The 22,677-nt window shown below is 34.0% G+C and overlaps 2 protein-coding genes across 6 annotated transcripts in view; one reads left to right on the forward strand and one right to left on the reverse strand.

Moving 5' to 3' along the window:
• The window catches only part of LOC148629887 (sorting nexin-30-like), a 37,109-nt gene extending 31,549 nt beyond the window's left edge, over positions 1-5,560 (reverse strand). Inside the window, exon 1 of one of the 2 annotated variants that reach the window (XM_088559157.1) lies at positions 5,416-5,560. The gene's annotated coding sequence lies outside the window, so the exon portion shown is untranslated. Of the gene's footprint in view, positions 1-5,411 lie in introns of both variants that reach the window. The other variant, XM_088559164.1, reaches the window with a different exon arrangement.
• Positions 4,897-21,868, forward strand: LOC148629889 (putative amine oxidase [copper-containing]). Of its 4 annotated transcripts, XM_088559048.1 has the most exons (6): positions 4,921-5,045; positions 9,839-9,996; positions 16,256-16,378; positions 17,563-17,612; positions 18,290-20,415; positions 21,315-21,868. In XM_088559048.1, the coding sequence occupies exons 4-6, from the start codon at positions 17,585-17,587 to the stop codon at positions 21,612-21,614; spliced, it is 2,454 nt and encodes an 817-aa protein (XP_088415174.1). In that variant the 5' UTR covers positions 4,921-5,045; positions 9,839-9,996; positions 16,256-16,378; positions 17,563-17,584; the 3' UTR covers positions 21,615-21,868. The 4 variants fall into 4 exon arrangements, with proteins under 4 accessions (XP_088415164.1, XP_088415192.1, XP_088415184.1 ...); XM_088559038.1 differs by lacking the exon at positions 9,839-9,996 and having other exon boundaries at positions 4,897-5,045; XM_088559066.1 differs by lacking the exon at positions 9,839-9,996 and having other exon boundaries at positions 4,897-5,045; positions 16,256-16,372.
• The last annotated feature ends 809 nt before the right edge of the window (positions 21,869-22,677 follow it).

Consider the following 22,677-nt stretch of genomic DNA (forward strand, 5'->3'; position numbering starts at 1 on the left):
TGTTGCCATCACTGTGTGTACATGGCCGTTGATTAAAAAAATAGACCATAGGGGTCAAATTGCAGAATTTTGCAAATAACTCAAGAACAGTTGGGTTTAGCTAAAATCTGGCTGAGGGTCAAAATTTTTCAGCATGATGGGACGAACCTATGCTAAAAATTTTCGGAAATATCCATAGATGAATGAGTTATGGGACCCGGAATTAATTTTTTCCTGAAGTTTACATTTCCAACTTTGAAATTCAACTCTTCAGAAACTACTTGACGGATTGAAACAAATCCAATGGCTGCAGTTACTAAAAATAGACCTTAGGGTTAAATTACAGAATTTGGCACATAACTCAAAAGGATTTGCATTTATCTAAAATATAGCAGGGAGTAGAAAGGTTCAACTTGATTGGATTGACCCATGCTAAAATTTTCAGAAAGATCTCTTGAGGGATGAATGAGTTATGGGTACTGAAATGGATTTTTTTTCCCAAATGTTTGTATTTCCAAATTTGAAAATCTCCTCCCGAACTACTGAATGTACCTTACAATATCCTTAACAATCTTTGTATGTAGATTTTTGATCTGGCAAAAAACCATGGCCAGAAATACTAATAGTAGACTAAAAGGGTCAAATTGAAGATTTTTGGAAATAACTTGTAAAAGAGATTTGTTTTGTAATATGAAAACTTGGTAAGTAACTAGGATGTTCTGTATTGATTAAATGATTCTTGTGACAATAGTGCAGTAATGTCAAGAGCTCAGCTTTAGAAAGCTTCAAAGACTATTTTTGACCAGGTGAGCAATTTGGGCTCTCTAGAGCCTCTAGTCTTAATTTTTTGGCTACAATGAAATCAGATATATGACATATTTTGAAATTTTAATATACTACAAGAAACCCATTTTATTCCATTGTTGCTGCAATGAGTTGGGGAAATATTCATTTTTAGTTTACCTCAACCAATCCAACCAAATATTTGTTGGAAATGCTATTCTTATTCTTATTGAGGGAATGATTTTCTTGTACTGCAGAGGTAACAGTTTATTAATCATTGCCATATCTGCTTTACAAAACATGGCTACGATATAGCTATAAGAAGAACCACTGGGGTGAAATATCAATGTACATGTACTTTAGATGTAATGGACCTTTTTGTGTTGAAAATGTTCATATATGTCACCATATCACCCCTTTCATTGCATCAAGTAATTATTTTCCCTCACGGAATGTGTGTACATGTCCCAAAAATCTTAAATCGATGAAGTTGAAGAACTTATTGATTAACATGCAGGGGCGGATCCCAACACTTTGAATAGGAGGGTTGCAGCCGAGGTTCCTCAGAAAAGGGGATGGCGCTAGGACATTGTTTGCCATATTTTTTTTGTCAATTTTACACATGAAAATGACAAATTTCCAATAAAAAGGATGGGTTCCAACCCCCTGCACCCCTCGGTTATCCGCACTGAAAATGTAAAACCTTTAGATGTGGGTGTTTAATTAATGTATAACAACTTTTTTAGAATGATTCATACTTTTATTTGAGCATTAAGTAACTATGTAACATTTTCTCAGTCTCACTTATTTTGGAAAGACATAAGTCATAAAAAATGGTTTTTATCCCCAAAAAATGTCGAAAACATCAACAACCACAGATGCTATATATATTTAAAGGAACGGGGCTTCAGTGATGTTCTTGGTATAGGTATAGCAGTGCAAATAATTTCATTCCAGCTTTATTAAACACAAACAAATTACTACGTACTTTCCCTCGGTAATTCCATAGAATTTTGGACCATGCTAGAATTAGTGCCACGACTATTCTGGTCAAATTCTTATACTAAACGTGTCAAATATGTAATCGAAGTTAATAACTCTTGCAAGCTTGAATGGTGTGTTCATATTCGCTCCCATCAATTTAGGGTTCGACCTCTACGGTCGTATTCAGCTGCTCCCCGCGAAGCATTAGTCAATAATTTGTCAACAAAAATAGATAAAAGAGTGGAAAATTCAGACTTCGGCTTATATCTTGAAAAACCATAATAGATAGAAAGCAACTTTCGTTGATGAAATGCTCCTTATGATCAGATCTACAAAAGATTTAAGTGCGTCATAGTAAGAAATGATCCCATCAGGATTAACTGCCCTAATAAGTAAAGCCTGTGCCATTTTTGCTTTTTTTTAAATTTTAAGAACTGTGGCCGATAGGGGGGAGGTTTGATTTAGATACTGGAATATTCCTAACATCTTCCATTTATAAGGCGACAAAAACGAGTTCCAGACGAGCGATTCGGGGCCTCTATTTATCGAATCTCCATTTTGTCATGAAACATTACACAAAGTCAGTTTTCTTGCGGCGGCCCATGGGCACAACACCAACGGTAGCACAAAAGCCGAGACCACTTAATTTTCACTTAAAATAATTAAATCAAGTCGTATGCCTATCGTAAGCACTTTCTGGTTAGAATCACTTTGGTATGCTATTTCCATTCACAATTACATTTAGGTAAGGACGCGTAGCCCAAACAAAAATAAAGTTCAATTATTGTCTCGGTATCGTTGAGGCATATTCAGAATGTTCTCTACCCTTGCTTTCATCTTAATTTTCAACTAGGCTAAAATTAGAGGATTATTAATGAGTTCCCTCAAGTCTGACTAAACTGCAATCTTGTGGAATTTCAGAATGCTTGAATCCGTTTTCAACCTAATCAGTAGTGTTTTGCAAGTCGCTTTTGTAGTTCACTTAAGCTTACGTTTCGTTTTTGTGAGTCTCGTTCCAGTTTGGAAAGAATTCGTGAAGAGACAACGGATTTACATGCCGGTCGATGAGTAAAAACACTCTTTTTTTGTACAATATTTAGCCTAGACCATATAAAGTATATACATGTACTTATTTTTTTAATGTTATTTGTACTTGATTATGTGCTTATGTTCCGAAGATATACATTCTTCAAACTAAAGGTCCTATGATTTAAAAAAAACAACTTTGGTAGGTACTCTTAAAATGAATTTATAGCCCATGTGCAAAATGTGTGCATTTTTGCCATAGCTTTATATGACCAAAGGTCCCACATACCTTCCCCAAAGATAACGGTATTTTAGAGATGTAGATATTTGACCCTATGCTTTAAATGATGTCGTGTCAGACAGTTAAACAATTTTCTCTTCTTACAGACCATTTCCCGTCATCATTTGTAAAAGCTATTAAAAGTCCTTAGGTCGCATATTTGATAACTGAAACGATGCGAAGGTTTAGAATTAGGACTTCATATGTTCAAAAATTTATACAAAAGGCTATGGTTTCCATGAACAATATTAAAGCGTAAGTTCCCGATTTTTTTCAAAAAGTGTGCATTGCGATTTTGTAAGAGATCACGAAAAACGAACTCATCATTGATAAAAAAAAAATGCTTCGTTTTAAAATGCATTTTAAGTTGCGATATTTGACGCATGCTTCCTCCTGACCACCAAAAGTTGGAAACCCACACATAAAATGGTACATCTGTTTTAAACACGTAGTGATTTCACTCATCTTAAATGTGTACATGTTTCTGTCACAAGAGGAAAAGAAATAAATAACCAACGAAAATTAAATGAATTTGTAACTTACTAAAAGACCATCTTCGACTGTAGTGAATTGAGCGAACGAATTAAAAAATTAGAGAAGTCATCTGTCAGGTTATGATCGTAGGTGGAGGACGTTAAGTATTAGGAGCTATTCAGTTCATTTTTGTCTTTCTTTTTTAACTTCATTATTTTTTAAGGTGAGGTCCAGGCGCGTAGCTGAGGCCAAATTGAAGTGTAGGCAAAATTACGACAAGGGGTCTGGGGGCCGCTTAAGGCCCCCAGCAGGTCCAGGAGGGCAAAGCCCCCCCCCCCCCGAAGCTCCGCGGAGATAGCGTTTTAGAGCATCGTTTATGCCTCTCCTAGATGTGTTTTATCTAACAAAAAAAATGGCAAAATTAAGTACAGGCAAAAGCTTTTTTGCCTAACGGCAGCTACGCGCCTGAGGTCCCTAATTGAATGTTCTCAAACGAATAACCACGAATAAGTTCGAATGTCCAAACGAACTTGTGCGTTTCCTGGGCGTTTAACAAAATCGAAAGTTTCTTCCCAGTTCATTGGCCAATTCGTTAAAGCGTAAGAACCCAATAATAACATGGCTATGAAACATTATCTTTTTTTATCATTTCTGATATATATTTATTTTATTGGAAAACACATCCGTCACGATACGATAAAATATAATAAAAAATCTCCCAACTTCATCAAAACGAAGAAGTCACTTCTGCAATTCACTGAATCATAGATTATGCCCACAGGCCTTTTGGGACCAGGATTTTTTTAATCCCCAAAAAATCGTTAAATTGTTTTGTTTCCATAATTGATTTATTACGTGTCTTCTCAGACATGCCCGCTTGCAATCTAATGTTGTTTATAAAATGCCAAGTTTTGCATCTAAATAGAAAGTGGACATGTCTAAGAAGACGCATAATAAATCAAATATGGAAACAAAATGATTTAATGATTTTTTTGGGTTTAAAAAAGAATCCTGGTCCCAAGAACATGTGATTATGCCCTGGTAGAAGACCTGTCCACTTAATTGTGTCTTTCTTTTTTTAAGTGCATATAAGTACTGAAACCTGTTACGTTCAATTTACGAAGTGTTCATACGGGGTTTTTAAGATTTACACGGAGTTTATATATATATATATATATATATATATATATATATATATATAATCAACTCAACTAAAACGGGTACATTTTCAACCAGTGCCTTTGTTGTAGTAACAACTTGCATGATTTAGTGTGTACTTTAATAAGGAGAACGTGCGTGTGTGTGTATGTATTTATGTATGTTATTTTGAAAAGGATCGTCTATTAAATGGTCTTGCAAAATATGAAACATGGTCATAATTATTCACCTGTAAATACGCACCTCGCTTCTATTCTATAAAATATAGCTTGCAACCTCATTCTCGTTTAGTTATGTGGTTATCGAGCGGGATATGAAATAAACAAGGTTGTAAAAAATCATACCGTCGGGGAATTTAAAGGTAAGTTTAAGATCTTACATTTGCTCAACCTCTTACCGGTTAAACTATAGGTCCTTTGATTTTCAAATCTTGTTTATTTACTTCTTTTGAAGATTTTGCACATTTAACTATTTAGGGGCGGATCCAGACACTTTGAAAAGCAAGGGTGCCAGCCGGGGTTCCTCAGAAAAGGGGAGCGCTAGGATTTACTCATAAAAATGACAAATTTTCCACTAAAAAGGGGGGGTGCCAACCCCTGTATCCCCTGGATTCGCCATTGGTATTAAAAATAAAACGGGCTTCGTTATATGGTAATTGCCATATGGGGATGGTTGTTTGTTAGAGTTAATGAATTTATGAAGAAAACGAAAGGAGTAGCTACAATACTTGCGTTAATGTCCCTGTATCTACCAACTGATTGCAAATACTGCTCAGCCAAGTCTTTTTTTAAATAGTGGCTCTTAATGAACGAGGTCTTAGGCAGTTTTTACTTTTACTTCCTGTACACATCAGTCGTACATAAATAGCACACACAAGTGTTTAAGATGGTTTTTTTTTTCTTATCTCAAAATTATCATAGTGTCTGTATTTAATCATTATAATCGAAGTAGGGTTCACACCGGTCAAAATGTAAAAGTGAATAATACTTGCGGCTTTTGTCTGTGTATTTTGTTGTGTATATGTATTTGCTGGACCTGTAATGGGTGTAATTTGCAAATAAAGTAAATTTAACATGTAAGTACCGGCAAGGATGATTTATATCACATTATCCGACTAAATGTCGCACTGATTTTTTTTTTGTATGTCAGTGGCTATTGTTTTCCATACAAAGTTCTGATCTTGAAACGCCCCGTCAGTTACACAAGCGTTTTTTTGATATATTTGATGCAGCGTAGTTATAATTACCATATCATAAAGCATATAGCTCCGGCATAGAACATGCTAACTTTGCATGGCCTATAATCTCAGTTTCCGCTTTATACATGACGCATCATCGTTAAACAATCTGGTTTTGGAGATTTGATACATCGCATCTACTTCAAAGAACTCCAGATAAAGAATACTACCGACACTGTGAAGTCAGCCTCGTATCTTGACCTACACTTAGAGATTGATCGTAAAGGAAAACTATTGACTAAACTACAGACAACTATGATGGCTTTTCATTCAGTATTGTCAAAGTTCCTTTAATCTGTGGCAACATTCCTAGAGCACCCGCGTATGGAATTTGCATATCACAACTCATACGTTATGCCAGACTTTCCGCATCTACGCAGACTTTTTGTATCGCATTTTTTACAAGTAGGGTTCTGGAACAGGAACAGGATTATGTTGCTACAAGATTGAAGTCATCACTACAGAAGTTTTTTGGTCGTCATCGTGAACTCGTGGATCATTATTGTGTATCCATCTGCACCATGAAAACTGATTTATTCAACGTGTCATAGTTTTCCTTTCCAGGAAAATACACCGGACGACTTTTTATGAGCAACTCTGCGGGTGTTTGTAGAAAAGCAGAGGTCGCTTACCCTACTGGTGCACCTGGTCCCATCTCCGAGTTGCTCATTTGCTTTTGTTACTTTGTATGTATTATTTTAGTTACTTTACGTTCTTTGTTGTGTATGTCAGTTTTCCATGTCTGGTCTTTGTCCCTGGATTACATTCTTTTGATCTCCGCTAGAACATTGGTGCCCTTGATTACTCTTCTACTATCTTTTGACCGGCTTCAACACGCTGAATATGTCGCCAAAAGCCTTGTTGAAGAGGATATAGAATATTGTTTTCATCTGCATTGTTCATGATTGCACTTACTATAACACGCTCTAAGATTTGCAGCAAATGCATGTCAAGGAAATTGGTCTATATTTTCAGGATTATATTTCTTTTAAATTGGAAAGACATGAGCTGTTTTCCCGTCAGAGGATACTTCACCAGTATTTAAAGATTTTTGATGAATTAGACTGAGAATTTGTGATATATCAATGGCTATTTTCTTTGAGAACACGAGGTTTGATCTGGTCAAGTCAGCAGGCTTTTGATAAGTTTTTTCATCTGCCATGTATTTTTTATCATTGAATTCAGATTCTGAAATATTACATCAGATTTCTGTTTATCATCTGTAATAAGCTGACCATTTTTCTTAAGTGGTCCAACTCCCACATAATCTGTTTTCTTACACTTGGTTTATGACCATTTTTTTTTCAAAGTGGAAAACCTCCTTGTTCTTGTTTTGGAGTGACTATATCTTCTATGTAATGCCAATAAGACTGTCTTAACAGTGTTTAGATTTTTTGTACCGCGCTCTTAGGTTGTTTCTACCAGATTTTTTTAAGTTCATGTTTAGGCGGTCTCGTATTTTTATATGGTTTAGCTCAGGTGTTATCCAATCAGTCTTTTTTTCAAAGCTTTTTTTGTGAAATATATTTGGCTATCATCAGATTCAATTGTGTTTCAGATTCTTGTCAAAGATCTTCAACTGCTAGGGTGTCAATTTTACCTTTGATGTTACCATATAAATTATGTATTTCTGTTATCATGTCTTCCCATATGACCTTACTATATATTGACATATTACGAGGTGTTTGCATTTGCCTTGATGGTGTGGCATTAAATTCTATAAAGACAATGTCATGATCTGATTCTCCAGGTAACATTTCAGTACGAGTTACTTAGTTATACGTAGGTTTGTTATCATGAGATTATTAACTGTATTTTCTTCTCCAAAAGGTTGATTAATCAGTTGTACTTAGCCGGTATCATCTAGTGTGTTTCCGAAGTTCATAGTGAACTTTCCGATGACTGGTATTTGATTTAAAGGTTTTGTTGTTCCAGTCCCACTGAGGCAGATTAAAATCACAACCAATAAGCAGAGATGCATTTTTAATTTGTGTGGCTCTTCTGATAGATTTGTTGTAAACCTTTGTCATCCGATGTTTGGATTATAGAATGCATACATATTAAGAGTTCCGGTGCCTTTGATTTCTATTCTAGCCCAAATAATCTCACATTTATCATCAAGTGATAGATCTTCTACATCACTTAAGTGGTTATTTTTATAGCAATCATGACTCCCCAACCTACTTATATATGTGATAATATTGTCGGCTTGGATGACATTATGATTTTATTCGGGGGTTATTCAGCAATCCGAGGCAGTAGCGGATCCGGTAAAGTGGGTGGGGGTAAAACACCCCACTTTTCAACGAAAAGGGGTTTTGTAAATTTTTGCAAAATTTGGGCAAATATGATCAGATGATAACTTAGTCCAAATAGTTATGCCGTCTTGGGAGGCTAACTGTTTATTTTGCTTGGTCGCCTCAGACAGGCATAAACGTCAGATTAAAAAAAAATGCCTCAGCGAATGTCATGATTATCTGGACTAATGATAATTTGAACCACACCTTTTTAAATAAATTTCTGGATTAGATATACCCTTTTTGCCTCCACTTGTCTACCCAATACATACTTTAATTTTCAATACCGAACCGTACATTCCGTTTTTCAAACGAGTCAGATAGTGAAACCCTCTCCTTGAATGATTTCTGCAGACCTACAATATATAACTGACTGGTACTTGCATTAGAACCATTATCTGCCTGTTTGCTGAACAATACGCGCAGCATTGTCAGCCAGGGTTGAAAAGTATCTAAATATACAGTTTTTTAAAAACATTTGACTTTAAACCGAATTTTTTGTATACAAAATATGCACCAAAAGAAAGCCGAGCTAAGCATCTTTACTGCCTCTTTACTGTGAAAGCAATAAAAAATTGTTAACCTTAAAAAAAATGGAGGAAACCAAATTTATACCCTGTCCCTTCAAATTGCTTGGTAGGACCTTAACAGTTAAATTCGTATAACTGGAGAGCAAAATAAATAGTTCTGATTTCTAAAGGTTTTTAATTTTTTGGAATGGCAATTACTCTTTCCGTTGATTTTTTACCACAAAAAAATGAACAATTTCCAATTATTTTAAATTTGTAGATTTAATTGAATAGTTTTTTTTTATTAAGCCACCAAATCGACACCCCTGTTCATTATCAGGAAAAATACACCTTTTGCAGATATGGAAGCAAATATTTGAAAATACATGCTTCTTTGTCGCTTTTTCTAATCAGAGGCTTACACAATCGATACTGTTTAATTGGAGAACTCTTACGGCATTAATATGATGACGGAGAAGTTATGTAAAACCGTCAAGAAAACTCGAGTGGATATTTTTGTTTAAAGTTTTGTTCTATCCTTCTATTGAAACCAAAAGTTTCAAGTTTTTCCATAAGAAATAATAGAAGAACTCAAATTTAGACCAATAGCGTTCTCCTATGATAATCCTTAGCACGTGCAGCTCAACTATTTATCCCCGACACGTGTATTTTAATTTATTTTTCATGTTACAATTTTAAAAAATGATTGCACAATCACAATTAAAACACATCATCTGTATTTTTTCAGGATTGACATACTTTACACACACATGGATATTTAATGTATTGATTAGTCTTCATCATTATCATTTTTGTCAAGGAAGTCTATTTGTAGACTGAACTTGACTTTGAGATCGTCGGCAACCAAATTACGTAACCAAAGTAGACATTTCGACATATAACTACCAAAATAACACTCCGCGGGTTATTCTCCTTAATTGAAAAGTTTGCATTAAGATATTGCTCCGCCGCCGATTATACTCCATGTCAAATATGTGATGTTTACTTTACGTATGACATGGGGGTATAACGATATTAAGGCTATTTAATATGAGTAGAACTGCAAGATTTCAATGATTATATGATATTAACTATTTAAATTTTGACTCAGAAAGCTGGACTATTTTGTCACATTGACCCGAACATTCGCAGGGAGGAAAGCTCAATCGAGATTGGCCAAATTATTTCTCTCGATCTGACTCTATTAATGAAGATGTCGGGAGCTTCTAATGACGGATTTTCGGAGCTGCAATGTAACCTTTTTGTGTAGTAAGTATAGATTACAGTGGCGGATCCAAGGGAGGGTGCCAGGAATTTAACTTCTGTACATAAAATGCAAGCAGTGTGTACATATATGTTAATTACTACATGTACATGTACATAAATAATATAAAATGGTAAACACTCATGTACATACATGTAGCAAACAAAGAAGTATAATAAAATAGAAAATAAACAGAATTGTTATATTAATTTGTTTTTAAAGCAGAGACATAAACAATACCTCTGTTTCAACGGTAAAAATGAAAGGAGGTCTTGAACTATCAAAAAGGAGGGGAATCCAGTGAAATAAAGTAATGTCCTTGGGACGCGAGTGGACACATGAGCCATGACATTACACATACACTTGTACATGTTCCTAAAATCCAAACTTCCACACCGACCTTAATCGCATACCCTATATCAGGCCCATAGACATATATGGCATACCCTATATCACATCCCTAGACCTGTATCACATACCGTATATCACACTCCTAGACATATCTCGTACTGTATATCACACCCCTAGACCTATACTGCATTCTATATCACACCCCTTGACATATACTGCATTCTATATCACACCCCTAGACCTTTATTGCCTTCTGTATATCTCACCCCTAGACTTATATCGCAAACCCCTAGACCTATATCGCATACCGTATATCACACCCCTAAACCCATTGCAAGTACCCTATATATCACACACATAAACATATATTGCATACCTTATATCACACGCCTAGACGCCTAGACCTATATCGCATACTGTTTAGGACCTATATTGCATTCTTTAAATCACACCCATAGACCTATATGGCAGACCCTATATCACACCCCTAAACCCATTTCAAGTACCCTTTATTAACCAACTACCCAAAATACGTTAAAATATGTCAAAAACTGACCAATTGATATGAATTCAAACCGGGCATCTATACGGGGCCAATATGGATGAAACCAGGACCAATACGGCATCATAACTTCCTCTCGTTTGACACCGAATAGGATTTCATGAACTTTGATCACCAGGACTAAAAGCTGCAGAAACACAAAAAATATCTTCCATTTTATACAAAAAGAATATTTAAGACTTATAAATGCAAATAAACCTACATGCACATGTTCTTGGTAAAACACGAAAACTTTTCTTCAAATCATCTAGTTGAGTTGGTTAATAAAATTGTCAATAAATATGTAATTTCATATTAACCGTGTTGTAGGTTTCGGTCGATCATATTGGCCTCGACAGCCGTATTGGCCCTCGGTGATGCCTCGGGACCAATACGACCGCCTCGACCAATATGACAGACCTCAAACCTATAACAGGGCCAGTATGAAAGTACATATTTATTAACATATGTAGATCTTAGAAAGGCTTTTGATACCGTGTGGAGAAAAGGGCTTTTCTTTAAAATTCTAAAGAATAAATTCCCACCGTTAATATCAAATATTCTCATATCAATGTATACAAATACATCATTCAGAATTAAATTTGATAATGGTCTAAATCCAATCTTTCCCTCCAAGCGTTGAGTGAAACAAGGAAATATTGAAAATATTAAAACATCATTTTTAAGGTTAGAAATTCAATTGAATTTTTCATATTAAAAAAGTGTTTTGTGATATTAGAAATCTTATTTGTAATATTAGAAATTGAATTTGTAATAATAAAAATCATTTTTTAATATTAGAAAACACTTATTTTCTAATATAACTAACTCATTTTCTAATATTACAAATTCCTGATTTAGTAATATTATAAAATATCACACATTTTGTAATATTACAAATTGAATTTGTAATATTAGAAAATGAATTTGTAATATTAAAAAAATCATTTTTTAATATTAGAAAATTCTCATTTTTGTCCACTTGCCATACTTTTATACCAATTTTTTTTATATTATAAAGGATTCAGAATCGTGATTGAATACGACAAATCCATTTTCTAATATTAGAAAATCAATTTCTAATATAAAAAATAGTTTTTTTTAATATTAGAAACTTAATTGAATTTTTAATATTAAAAAAGTGTTTTGTGATGTAAGAAATCTAATTTGTAATATTAGAAAATGAATTTGTAATATTAAAAAAATCATTTTTTAATATCAGAAAATTCTCATTTTTGTCCAATTTGGCTTGCCATACTTTTATAGCAATTTTTTTATATTACAAAGGATTCAGACACTTGGACAACTAATACCAAAAGGTTACTAGATACCTTGGGCTTTGGCTATTTAATGAATAACCCAAGTGCACTAAAAATAAAGTTACCAATGATTAAACGAAGAATATCAGATCAATATTTACAAGAACAAAATTCATATATCAATAATTCAAAATTATCTTTTTAAAGAAAACTTTCTATGTCTGGAACTAGACCAAATTGTACAGATGATTTGTCTAAACTGGCCGAGTGATCCATGATATCCAAAATAAGTCCTCATCAGCTTATGATTGAGAGAGGAAGACACCTCAATATTCCAAAAGACAATAGAATATGCCCCGTATGCCATATTAACATTGAAGACGAAGAACATTTCTTATTTGTGTGTGATTTATACAACACGCTAAGAGATGAACTAAAACTGAAAATGTCTTCTTTATATAAAAACTTTGATACGTTTAATATTATAAAAAAAAACTAAGTATATTTTTTAACAGTAAAAATCCTAAATTACTGAGGTTGTCTTCCAATTTCATATCAGATTGCATGGGAAAAAAAATAAGTCTTATCAATTGATATATAAATTGTATTTTTATAGCCCTTTATAACTTCAATTCAGTAAGCTACATTTGTAACTTATACATTATATAAAACACATGTTCAATATGTTAAATTCATGTAAGTATAAGATTGGCTAAAACCACTTATTGTAACTGTGTTAGAGCTAAATAAAATATTTATTTGTATTTGTATATTTCATACCTTATATCACGCCTAGACCTATATCGCATACTGTATATCACACCCATGGACCTATATCACATTCTCTAAATCACACCCATAGACCTATATGGCATACCCTATATCACACCCCTAGACATGTATATTCCATATCACATATCATACCTTGCACAGAACACAATTGAAGTACATTTTGTATAGATAAAATGTAAGAAAGAATGAACATAACATGCAAAAATCTGTTTGATATGCAGAATCAACCCTCGACCTATATCCCCCACGTTCCACTGTTGATACTGCATGTGATACAAATTTTGGCATGCACAATTCAGTATGGAATTTAAAGAAATTGTAATACAATGTACATGTGTATTATATCCATGTGGGTCATAACTGATTATCAATATGGTTCTTTTTTGGTACATTGTCAATATATACCGGATACATTTATTTAGAATGCAAATCATAAAGTGAGAAACAAGATGACACAGTTATGTTAGACGTTACGCGCGCTGTTCGTACTTGTTTCAAAATAGCGGCGTAATCGACCATTAAAAATGGGATAAAACTAATTTACCTGTAGTAATCTATCGAAGTATGAATTATTCTTAAAGAATATGGGTGTAGCAATATATTTAGTTGGATAAATGTCAAAATAAAGCGCCGTAGTCATGTACATACATCCTAAAAATGTTGAAATCTGTAATTGTTCAGCTGTCCCAGGTAACATTTTAGTCGCATGAATAATTTCAAAATGACATAGAAAATTTGTTTTTTTATAATAAAACGAATTTAAAAGAAAAAATGGCAAATATCTACGTTTTTTAATGTTGTTTTATTTTGACGTCATGGTGACCTCATTCCCCATCAATTGTTCAGAAATACCAAGGACAAAACTGTCCCACAGAACACAACAGAACTAGTACACAAATTCAAACAAAGAAAAGGAGTATCATATATGGACAGAGGTACATTCTTTTTACATTTAAGTAATATTATTTTACTCAAAGTCATAAATTTCAACATATTTTAAAAGAAAAACAGTTTTACGAAATACGGCAACTTTTGTTGAGTCTCACAAATTGTCACACATGCTCTTTTTCGCATTACGGCATTTTATGCAAAGTTCACGTCTTATTTTTATATTATGGCTACATTCCGTTTTCCAACGGCAACTTTTTTCTGAATGGTATTTTTCTCAGCTTTTCATTAAGTCCTAGACTTTTAATTTCTGATTCTTATTACTCTTACAACAGCATATTTTACAAATCTTACAAATTGTCACAACGCCATAAAAATCACGTTTTCAATAACGGTAAAGGCGACGTTCCGTCAGTGTGGTTGGCGAATTTTCCGTGTGAGTTTACACTTAACAGCTACAATTCGCATTATCAAGTTAGAATTTTATTCAAAACAACAATTAAAATGCGATATTGTCTTATTTTTTAAGAAAACCAGTGCAGTTTCGAAAATGTCATTCTTATAGTAAAAGACACACATCTAGAATCACCATTAAATTAAATATATATGTATGTTGCTGAAAGTTTTTGATTATAAAAATATTCGCAACTAGGCCTATGAAAGCCTTTTTTTTTATTTTTATCATCATAGTTTTCCTAGTGATAACGTTAATACACGGGTTCGGTGAAAAAAAACTATCATGAGAAAGAAAGGATATGGGGAAATGTTATATTAAATACACAGCACATAAACCATGGCAGGAACATTTTTTTGTGTTTCCTCCCCATGAAAACTTTCAACAGGAGAGAATCAAACAAAAATATTACTGAATGAGGCACCGACACAAATATTTTAATTATGTCTTTAGAAAAAGAAAGGACATGGGAATATGTCACAAATACAAAACTCACTTACAATTTAATGTTAATTTATTTCAAGAGGATTACTAATAATAGTATTGCTCTCTTGTTTATTTCTTTATAAAAGCAATTTATAATTTATAATACATTATAAACATCAGACTGAGTTCTTCAAAGCTATTCTAGATTGCATGGTGCGGTTGATCATTAGCCACAGAAAGTTGTGATTTTTTTTCGTGGTTATTTATCAGACAACTTTTTATCAAAGAAAAATAGCGTCCACATTTCCTCTGATTTTCCCCAAACACGTCGTAACGTTGTGTTACCACTGTAGGTACGAACAGCGCGCAACGTCTTAGAAATTCTGTGGCCATGGAAGTGCATTGAAAATATGTTGGACATCAAGGCTACCAAAAGTAGACATTTTCTAAGTGCTGATTTTCTTACAAGTACAATGTACTAGGTATGTGTTGAAGGTATACATTATTTATTCGTATACTTGGTATGTACACAGTTATTTAAAATTTTCAAAACTAGTGATAGGTATACTGTTTTTATTGCTAGTGTAGAACAGTGTAGTCATATTTCTTAGCAAAATTTGCAGTTTACATTTGTATGTCTGTGAACAAGAAATTTACACTGAAAACTACAAAAAATACATGTGCATGTACTCTAATTATGGTTACTGGCATATGCAGCACAGAATCAAAGATCTCATTCATGAAGGTTGCTTATGAATAAATCAACATTCACGGATTAATCCAGAGATTTTGAAATGGGGGTTCAAACATCATTATAAATCAGCAGGTAGCTAAAATCATACATGGAAGAAGCCCTAAAGCAATATCCTTAGCAAGCTTTCCATTTCCTGTATTTAGATGGTTTCTGTCTGGTAAATTTAAAGTACTTTTAACCTCATCACTTCAAACCACTTTTTATGATCTATCTGGTTATGAGGGGATGTTGTTTTAACAATGACAGGTGATTAGCAACTTGTTCTACTCTTACTTACATGTATGTTACCTGTTATTAATAGTTATTGAAACAAAGATGTGCTCATGAAATACACTGTACATTTTTGTAAAGTTTGTTATGTTATTTCAGATAAATTTGAATTATTTTAGAAAAAGAAATGTTTATTTTTTCTCAATTAATACAGCTGATAGAGATATTAAAATTTTAAAACCTAAGAATGACGAAATATAGTAGATATATAATATATTGACTTTTTTAATGTAGGACAAAAACTATGAATAATAACAGAAATTTTGCAAATTTTCAATCGACCAGTATTGATCAATAATGATCAGGAGGTTTAAAAACAAGTAAAAACCTGGGACTGTTATAACCACATAACCTTTATTTTAGCCTGATTTGCACGAAATTATATGTACATGTAACAATATGTCCCAACAATAGGAGGTTTCTCCATATCATATGGTTAAAACACATGTATATTTTCATGAATTTACATCGTAACATTTTGCATATATCAGACATTGTTATATGATTTTTTTCCTTGGTTTCTTTTCAGTGGTTATCACTTAAAAGTTTCACTAGATGAAGTGAGAAGAAAGCAAAAGTAAAACAGACCATTTCTGTGCTGGGACACTATTTAAGCATGACACGAAGTTCATGATTCTCAAGTCTGGTACATGTATGTGTGTAGCATGAAGCAGCTGTAAATGTATATGTCAACATCTCTTAATAAAAAACTATAAAAAACATTAGCACTTATATATTTGCAAAATATAAGAGTTACTTGAATTGTAATCTTATACATTTTAAAAAGTGAAAGAAATGCACATACATTATTGAAGGCAGACAGGTATAAAACACTCAGCAAATAGTGATTCATCATAAAAAAGTGGTACTCATAGGGTATGGGTTCACTAGTGACGTTTTTGTTTTGGAGAGAAAAAAAGATGGATTTATACTCAAAGTGCATGTGTGATTAAGACATCATATTCCCTGTATTCACCACATACCATTTACTTTCCCACTTATTGGGAATTTTAAATTGCTCAAATCTATGAGCTACAAAGTTGTTTTTAGTTTAATGATCTTTAAACTACATAGTATTTTTTTACAACAAGAGTTTTTATCCTAGTTTGAACTGAAAAATTCCTAGAGAAAGGTAATCATTTGTTGTACATACCATAGCATAATCTAGACAACAACAAATTCTAGTTTTAATTTACTACAAAAAAAATCGACATCAAAGTGAGCACAAGCAAGGAAAAGTTTTTTGCTCATTTCTCCCTTGAGATTGGGCCTTTGTTCAACTTCCTCCAGTCTGCAGTATTCATTTCTACTTCATGCATCTCCAAACCGAAATTTCAAGGTTGAGGTCCATTCTTTGAAAATTCATCGAATATTGATAGTCAGTGATTCTCAGTGGAATTCATATTTTGTAAGAAATGCTGATTTAAGTATTAGGAAATTTGAGGACATCAACGTACGTGTACAGGCAGGAATACCAAAAGCAATAATACAAAAGAAGATCCAAAATATGTATTGATAAACGGACTGTATAAATATACGCTACGTTATTAAATTAAATGGATATTCTATAAAAGGACTAAGTTTTGATCGGTTTTTTAGCTTACAATTTGGTTACATGAATATTTTTGAATGCTTTGAGGTATTCCTTGATTCAGCACCTCAGCACTTTGATTTTCATCTTTTTCAAAGATAAAAACAAAATTACTAATTTACAGCATTAAAATTCAGACAGTTAAAAATTCCCATATTAATTAAGCTGTCATGTAATTATTGTGGTCTCTTAGCATCCGTTTTCTGAGACCAGTTCTTTATTTACTTCTATTTCGCTTATTGCAGGACGAGTATTCTGTAAGAGATTATGACATCATACGAACTTGGGACTGCAGGTATGAGTTACGTATAGTCCGTTTCAGTTTTATAAATATTAGAAAAATATTTCCCAGAATTCGTATGTACGAATTCTAAGAATTTTGTTTCTAGAAGATTTATAAAATTCACCCGTAAAACCGTCCGGTAAGGGTGTTTGTATAACATGTATATGTGACAACTTTTTACAACCAGAAAATTAAATTTGTTGTCATTCTGTGTTAATATTAAATGTCTAAAAATTTCTTGAAAATAATTTTTATTTTAATTTTTATGTGATTTTTTTTTTATTCATCATGAGACTTATCAACTTTTCTACTACATAGTTATGGATATGTTCGTATTTTTGTTAGCAGTTATATAGTTATCATATATGTTCAAAATTAAAATATCGAGCCTTTGGACGTGAATTTCGAGACTGAAGAAAAACCATAAGGAACTGCTCGCAATGACCCCCCCCCTTCTTTATGTTAAATTTTAACGTTTAATAGCAGACCCCTTTAATGTCTACTTTGTGGATTTTGTGTTAAATTTTGTGAATTACTATTTTAAATTTAACATCACAAAAGAGTTCTTCTAATCAATATCGGAGCACAAACACTTTTAAATATTTCGAGTTACCGAGTACTAGTCTATTTCTTCTGCTTAGTAAAATGAGGATTGTTAAGATGTGAATTTTATTTTTATTTTTAATTAGAATATACCAGAAACGGCAACGTTTTAGGAGGTAGATGGCGTTTGGTAGCTATATTCTTTGTGCTTTTGTCTCTTGGTTTGACTATAGCACTCATAGTTGTAGCCGTAAAGAACAGGGACGAGCCACAAAACAAATCCCCGAACGTAGGGCAGTGTGAAACGTCAACAGAGAAATCAACGAATAAAGAAAAATGTAGTACGTCAACCGCAAGTTATGGGAAAATCAATCTTGACATATCTGACAATCCGTCCGTGTTTGCTCATTTGACTGAATCAGAAATTCGTGGTTTAAGACAATACTTACATAGTGTACCAGATCTTAGACTCGTAGATTTCTTAAACAATCTTAATAAAAGTTTCATCTTCATGAGCGAGATTTATTTACCGGAAAAACAAGAAGTATTGAATTACTTAGATAAGGGGGGATCAAAACCCCCACGAGAAGCCCACGTCGTACTTTACAGGGGAGACGAACAACCACCTTATATAGAGGAGTTAATAGTCGGCCCATTACCAACACCAACATCGCACAGACCTATTCCGAACAGACCTGGAAAAATTCCCTTTGAATATCGACCACCGTACTTAGCTGGAGAATATTCAAGCTTATCAAAGTATGTAAAAGAAACGCTTGAACCTCGATTTAAAACTATGCTTCTAGAACTATATGGAGGATCATTCCTCAACTGTGATGACAAATGCTTGAATTTTGCTCAGCTTGTACCTATAAATCCACTTTTCACAAACAACAAAGAAAGGAAAATGTGGTGTGGATTGACACAACGTGTTGAGTATGATCTGTTGCATCCCCTTGACTTTTACATACTGGTAAATATCGATTTCACCACTTACTCGATTGAGAAGTTTTGGTTTAACGGCACAACGCTTTCTACAATTGACGACGTTTTAAACTATTACAATTCAAATAAAGCTACGATTCCAAAAGTTGCTTTTCCTCAATACAGTTCTACTCTGTTTTCTGTTTCAACCCAACGCGGGACTCCACCTATGGACCCACCCCTTCAAAATCCACAACAAGTCTCACCGGAGGGCAAACGATATAACATTGACGGGCGCCATATTGAATACATGTTTTGGACGTTTGACGTCCGGATGGATACTATACAGGGACCTTACATTTATGATGTGAGATTTAAAAATGAACGCATAGCTTATGAAATAGGGCTCCAAGAAGTATCTGTTCTTTACTCTGGATATTCTCCGATCGATGTCTTTGCTCAATTGTTAGATAGTATGACCTTTATAGGAGTCAATGCCCGTGCTCTTTACCCGGGCATAGATTGCCCAATTGATGCTACGTTAATTCCGGCCACATTCGATCTTGGTGATAGAGATCCTATAACATTGTTTTCTTCATTTTGCGTCTTCGAGTTGAACACTGGGTCACCATTACGTCGGCATCAGTCATATTATTTCGAAAACGGAAGGTTTTACTCGGGCATGGAAAATGTCGTGCTCGTTGTAAGAGCTGTTCATGTTATTGTTAACTATGACTACATTGTAGATTTCATTTTCTACCCAAACGGAGCATTAGAAATCAAGTTAACAGCTACTGGGTTCGTTAAGTCAGTATTCTACACACACAGTGATGCACCACCATACACCGCAAGATTACAAAAGAATTTGGGGGCGACCATTCATCATCATTTATTTAATATCAAAATTGACATGGATATAAAAGGTTCATCAAATCGTTTCAAAACACTTCATGTGGAGACTGAAGAAATATCAGACAAATTCACTGGAGGAAACACGAAAATACAACAAAATAAGTTCTCTACCTCAGTAAAGAAAACTGAATTAGAAGCTGCTTATCTTTACAGTTTCGATGCACCAAAATATCTTGTTATGTACAATGAAAACAGTGAAGACACATATGGGAATAAAAGAGGCTATCGAATATTGAACAGGGGTATGACCAAACAGCTTTTACCAGAAGGCTCAGAAAGCGAATTATTGGTCAAATGGGCGCGGTATCAAATGGCAATTACTAAACACAACGACTCAGAACGAACAAGTAGCTCTCTATATGCTTCCAGAGACTTAAAGGACCCAGTTGTAAACTTTTCCAGCTTCATTGAAAACGACGACTCGATAATAGACGAGGTGAGTGCAAAGAATTGTGGAAAATATCCATGAGATGACAACTCCGGCGATAAAATTCTCTAGTATTCAAAAAGGAATAAACTAATTAGCTTTCATGATCGGGACATTTTTATTGGAAGTTACCAAACCCTAAAGTATGGTAAAAGAGGAACGGATATTGTGAAATGAAATTAATGCACCAGCGTAAAACCTAAATAAAAAATAGTAAATACTTTCAGAGATCAAAAAAGGTCTTCAATAAGTGTAAACACATCTTTAAGTAAGCTCTGAAAGTCTCGGACAACAAAAGTAATAAAATCCACGGTAACATAGCGACGACAATTCTTCAATATAAAGTGAAAAGAAAAATAACGACACAAAGACCCATCAACAACCAACATCTCCTGACTGTGGACATACGCATGTCTGTAGTGGCGTTAAACTGATATGCCTTATGAAACTAGTTTAACGCCACCACAGACATCACAACTATCCCCGCTTTAATGTAAGGTAAAAAGTGAATTGAAACAACAAAGTGATTTAGGGTAAGTACCTAAGTGACAACAATCCCAATAACAGAAACTGAAGAACATTAAATGGTACCACCCAGCTTCCGTGTGTGATAGGACTCACTCTGGAAAGTATCACGGTAAAAAGTAAACAAAACTATAGAACAAATTTAGTCATTAACTATAAACACATTAAACTGTAATAGAACTACATGTATTCCATAATTGTACCACTACATTCGGATAGAGTAATTATCTACTGAGTATATTTCAAAACAGCTGACACATTAGTTCAGCCAGCTCGTCATTTATCAAATAAATGTAACTAATTTTTAAGTGCCTGTCTTAGAGCAAGAACGTTTACATATTTTTCGTAACTTTATTGTAAACTGTTAGTAAATTTCGTTTCAGGATTTAGTTGCTTGGGTTACAATGGGACAGTACCACATCCCCCATACTGAAGATTTACCTATGACTACTACCCCCGCGATGGATGCAAGCTGTTTCCTTCTTCCCTACAACTATTTTGAAGAAGACCCGTCTATGGCTTTTAAAAACTCCTTGCGAGTGGAACCAACACAGCGAGGCAAGAGAGGCTCCAGTGTTATCGTTGAAAGATATGGTGCCAAACAGGGCATTGATTGTGTTCCTGAACATACAGATTTTGATGCTTTAGTAAAGATGTTTCCTTCGTCTTTAATAGACAACTAGATCAAGCTATATTCTATGCTTAGACATACCATTAAATGAATTATTGGTCAATTAATGTCATGTTTCAATGTTTAAAAGTAGCAATTTTATATGACTTTTGTCCTTTCAAAGAACATTAAGAAAAACTACTGTATCAATGGAGATTATATTTACTGTGTTCAGCTGTTCGTAATGAATGGACCTGAGAAAGTTAGAATACGAAACCTCGATTTTCACGAACCTAAATGACCACACTCTATAAACATTATTTGTAATTCTTTTGTCTGATTTCACTTATATATAATATATATATATATATATAAATTTTTGGTCGTTTCCTCCGCGGGACTCGAACTCGTTCCGCTGTGACATATATGGCAACACCGCCTGCACGAAGTCCAGCGCCCTATTTTAATATAGTCTAGCTGGCCGAGTGGTCTAGGGCGCTGGACTTCGTGCAGGCGGTGTTGCCATATATGTCACAGCGGTACGAGTTCGAGTCCCGCGGAGGGAACGACCAAAAATTTGCATCGCAAATTTGACAGTTCTAACATCGTTGGGAATTTTTCAGACCTTTCTATACGTTTACATATCTTCCCTGTATCAACTTGGAGCAGTGTAATGAATAGAGTCGTCACATTCCGAGACGTTTGTATATACATATATATATATGTATATATGTAAAAATACAACTTCTCCTAAAAACTCAAAAACTCATGTTTTTTTTAAGTCTTATGCTATTTAAACAATATATGAGTGTCATACGGTCTAAGTGTATCAGGGGATATAACTCCTCATCGACTGTGTATACGTCTACTTATTTAATAGGGTCTAAGTGTATCAGGGGATATAACTCCTCATCGACTGTGTATACGTCTACTTATTCAACACGGTCTAAGTGTACCGGGATATTACTCCTCATCGACTGTGTATACGTCTACTTATTTAATGCGGTCTAAGTGTATCGGGGGATAATACTCCTCATCGACTGTGTATACGTCTACTTATTTAACACGGTCTAAGTGTATCGGGGGTGTTACTCGTCATCGACGTCTACTTATTTCATTTTGCAGTGCATTTGTCA

Source organism: Perna viridis, chromosome 1 (assembly GCF_037379345.1).
Source record: "Perna viridis isolate PV_CMFRI_1.1 ecotype Kerala chromosome 1, ASM3737934v1, whole genome shotgun sequence".
NCBI lineage: Eukaryota > Metazoa > Mollusca > Bivalvia > Mytilida > Mytilidae > Perna > Perna viridis.

Excerpts from the sequence above, each read along its gene's own strand:
- LOC148629889 (XM_088559038.1), top strand. The coding sequence starts at position 17,585 with ATGACATCATACGAACTTGGGACTGCAG. Across the intron at positions 17,613-18,289 it reads ATACGAACTTGGGACTGCAG|AATATACCAGAAACGGCAAC; the intron begins GTATGAGTTACG and ends ATTTTTAATTAG. Across the intron at positions 20,416-21,314 it reads ACGACTCGATAATAGACGAG|GATTTAGTTGCTTGGGTTAC; the intron begins GTGAGTGCAAAG and ends ATTTCGTTTCAG.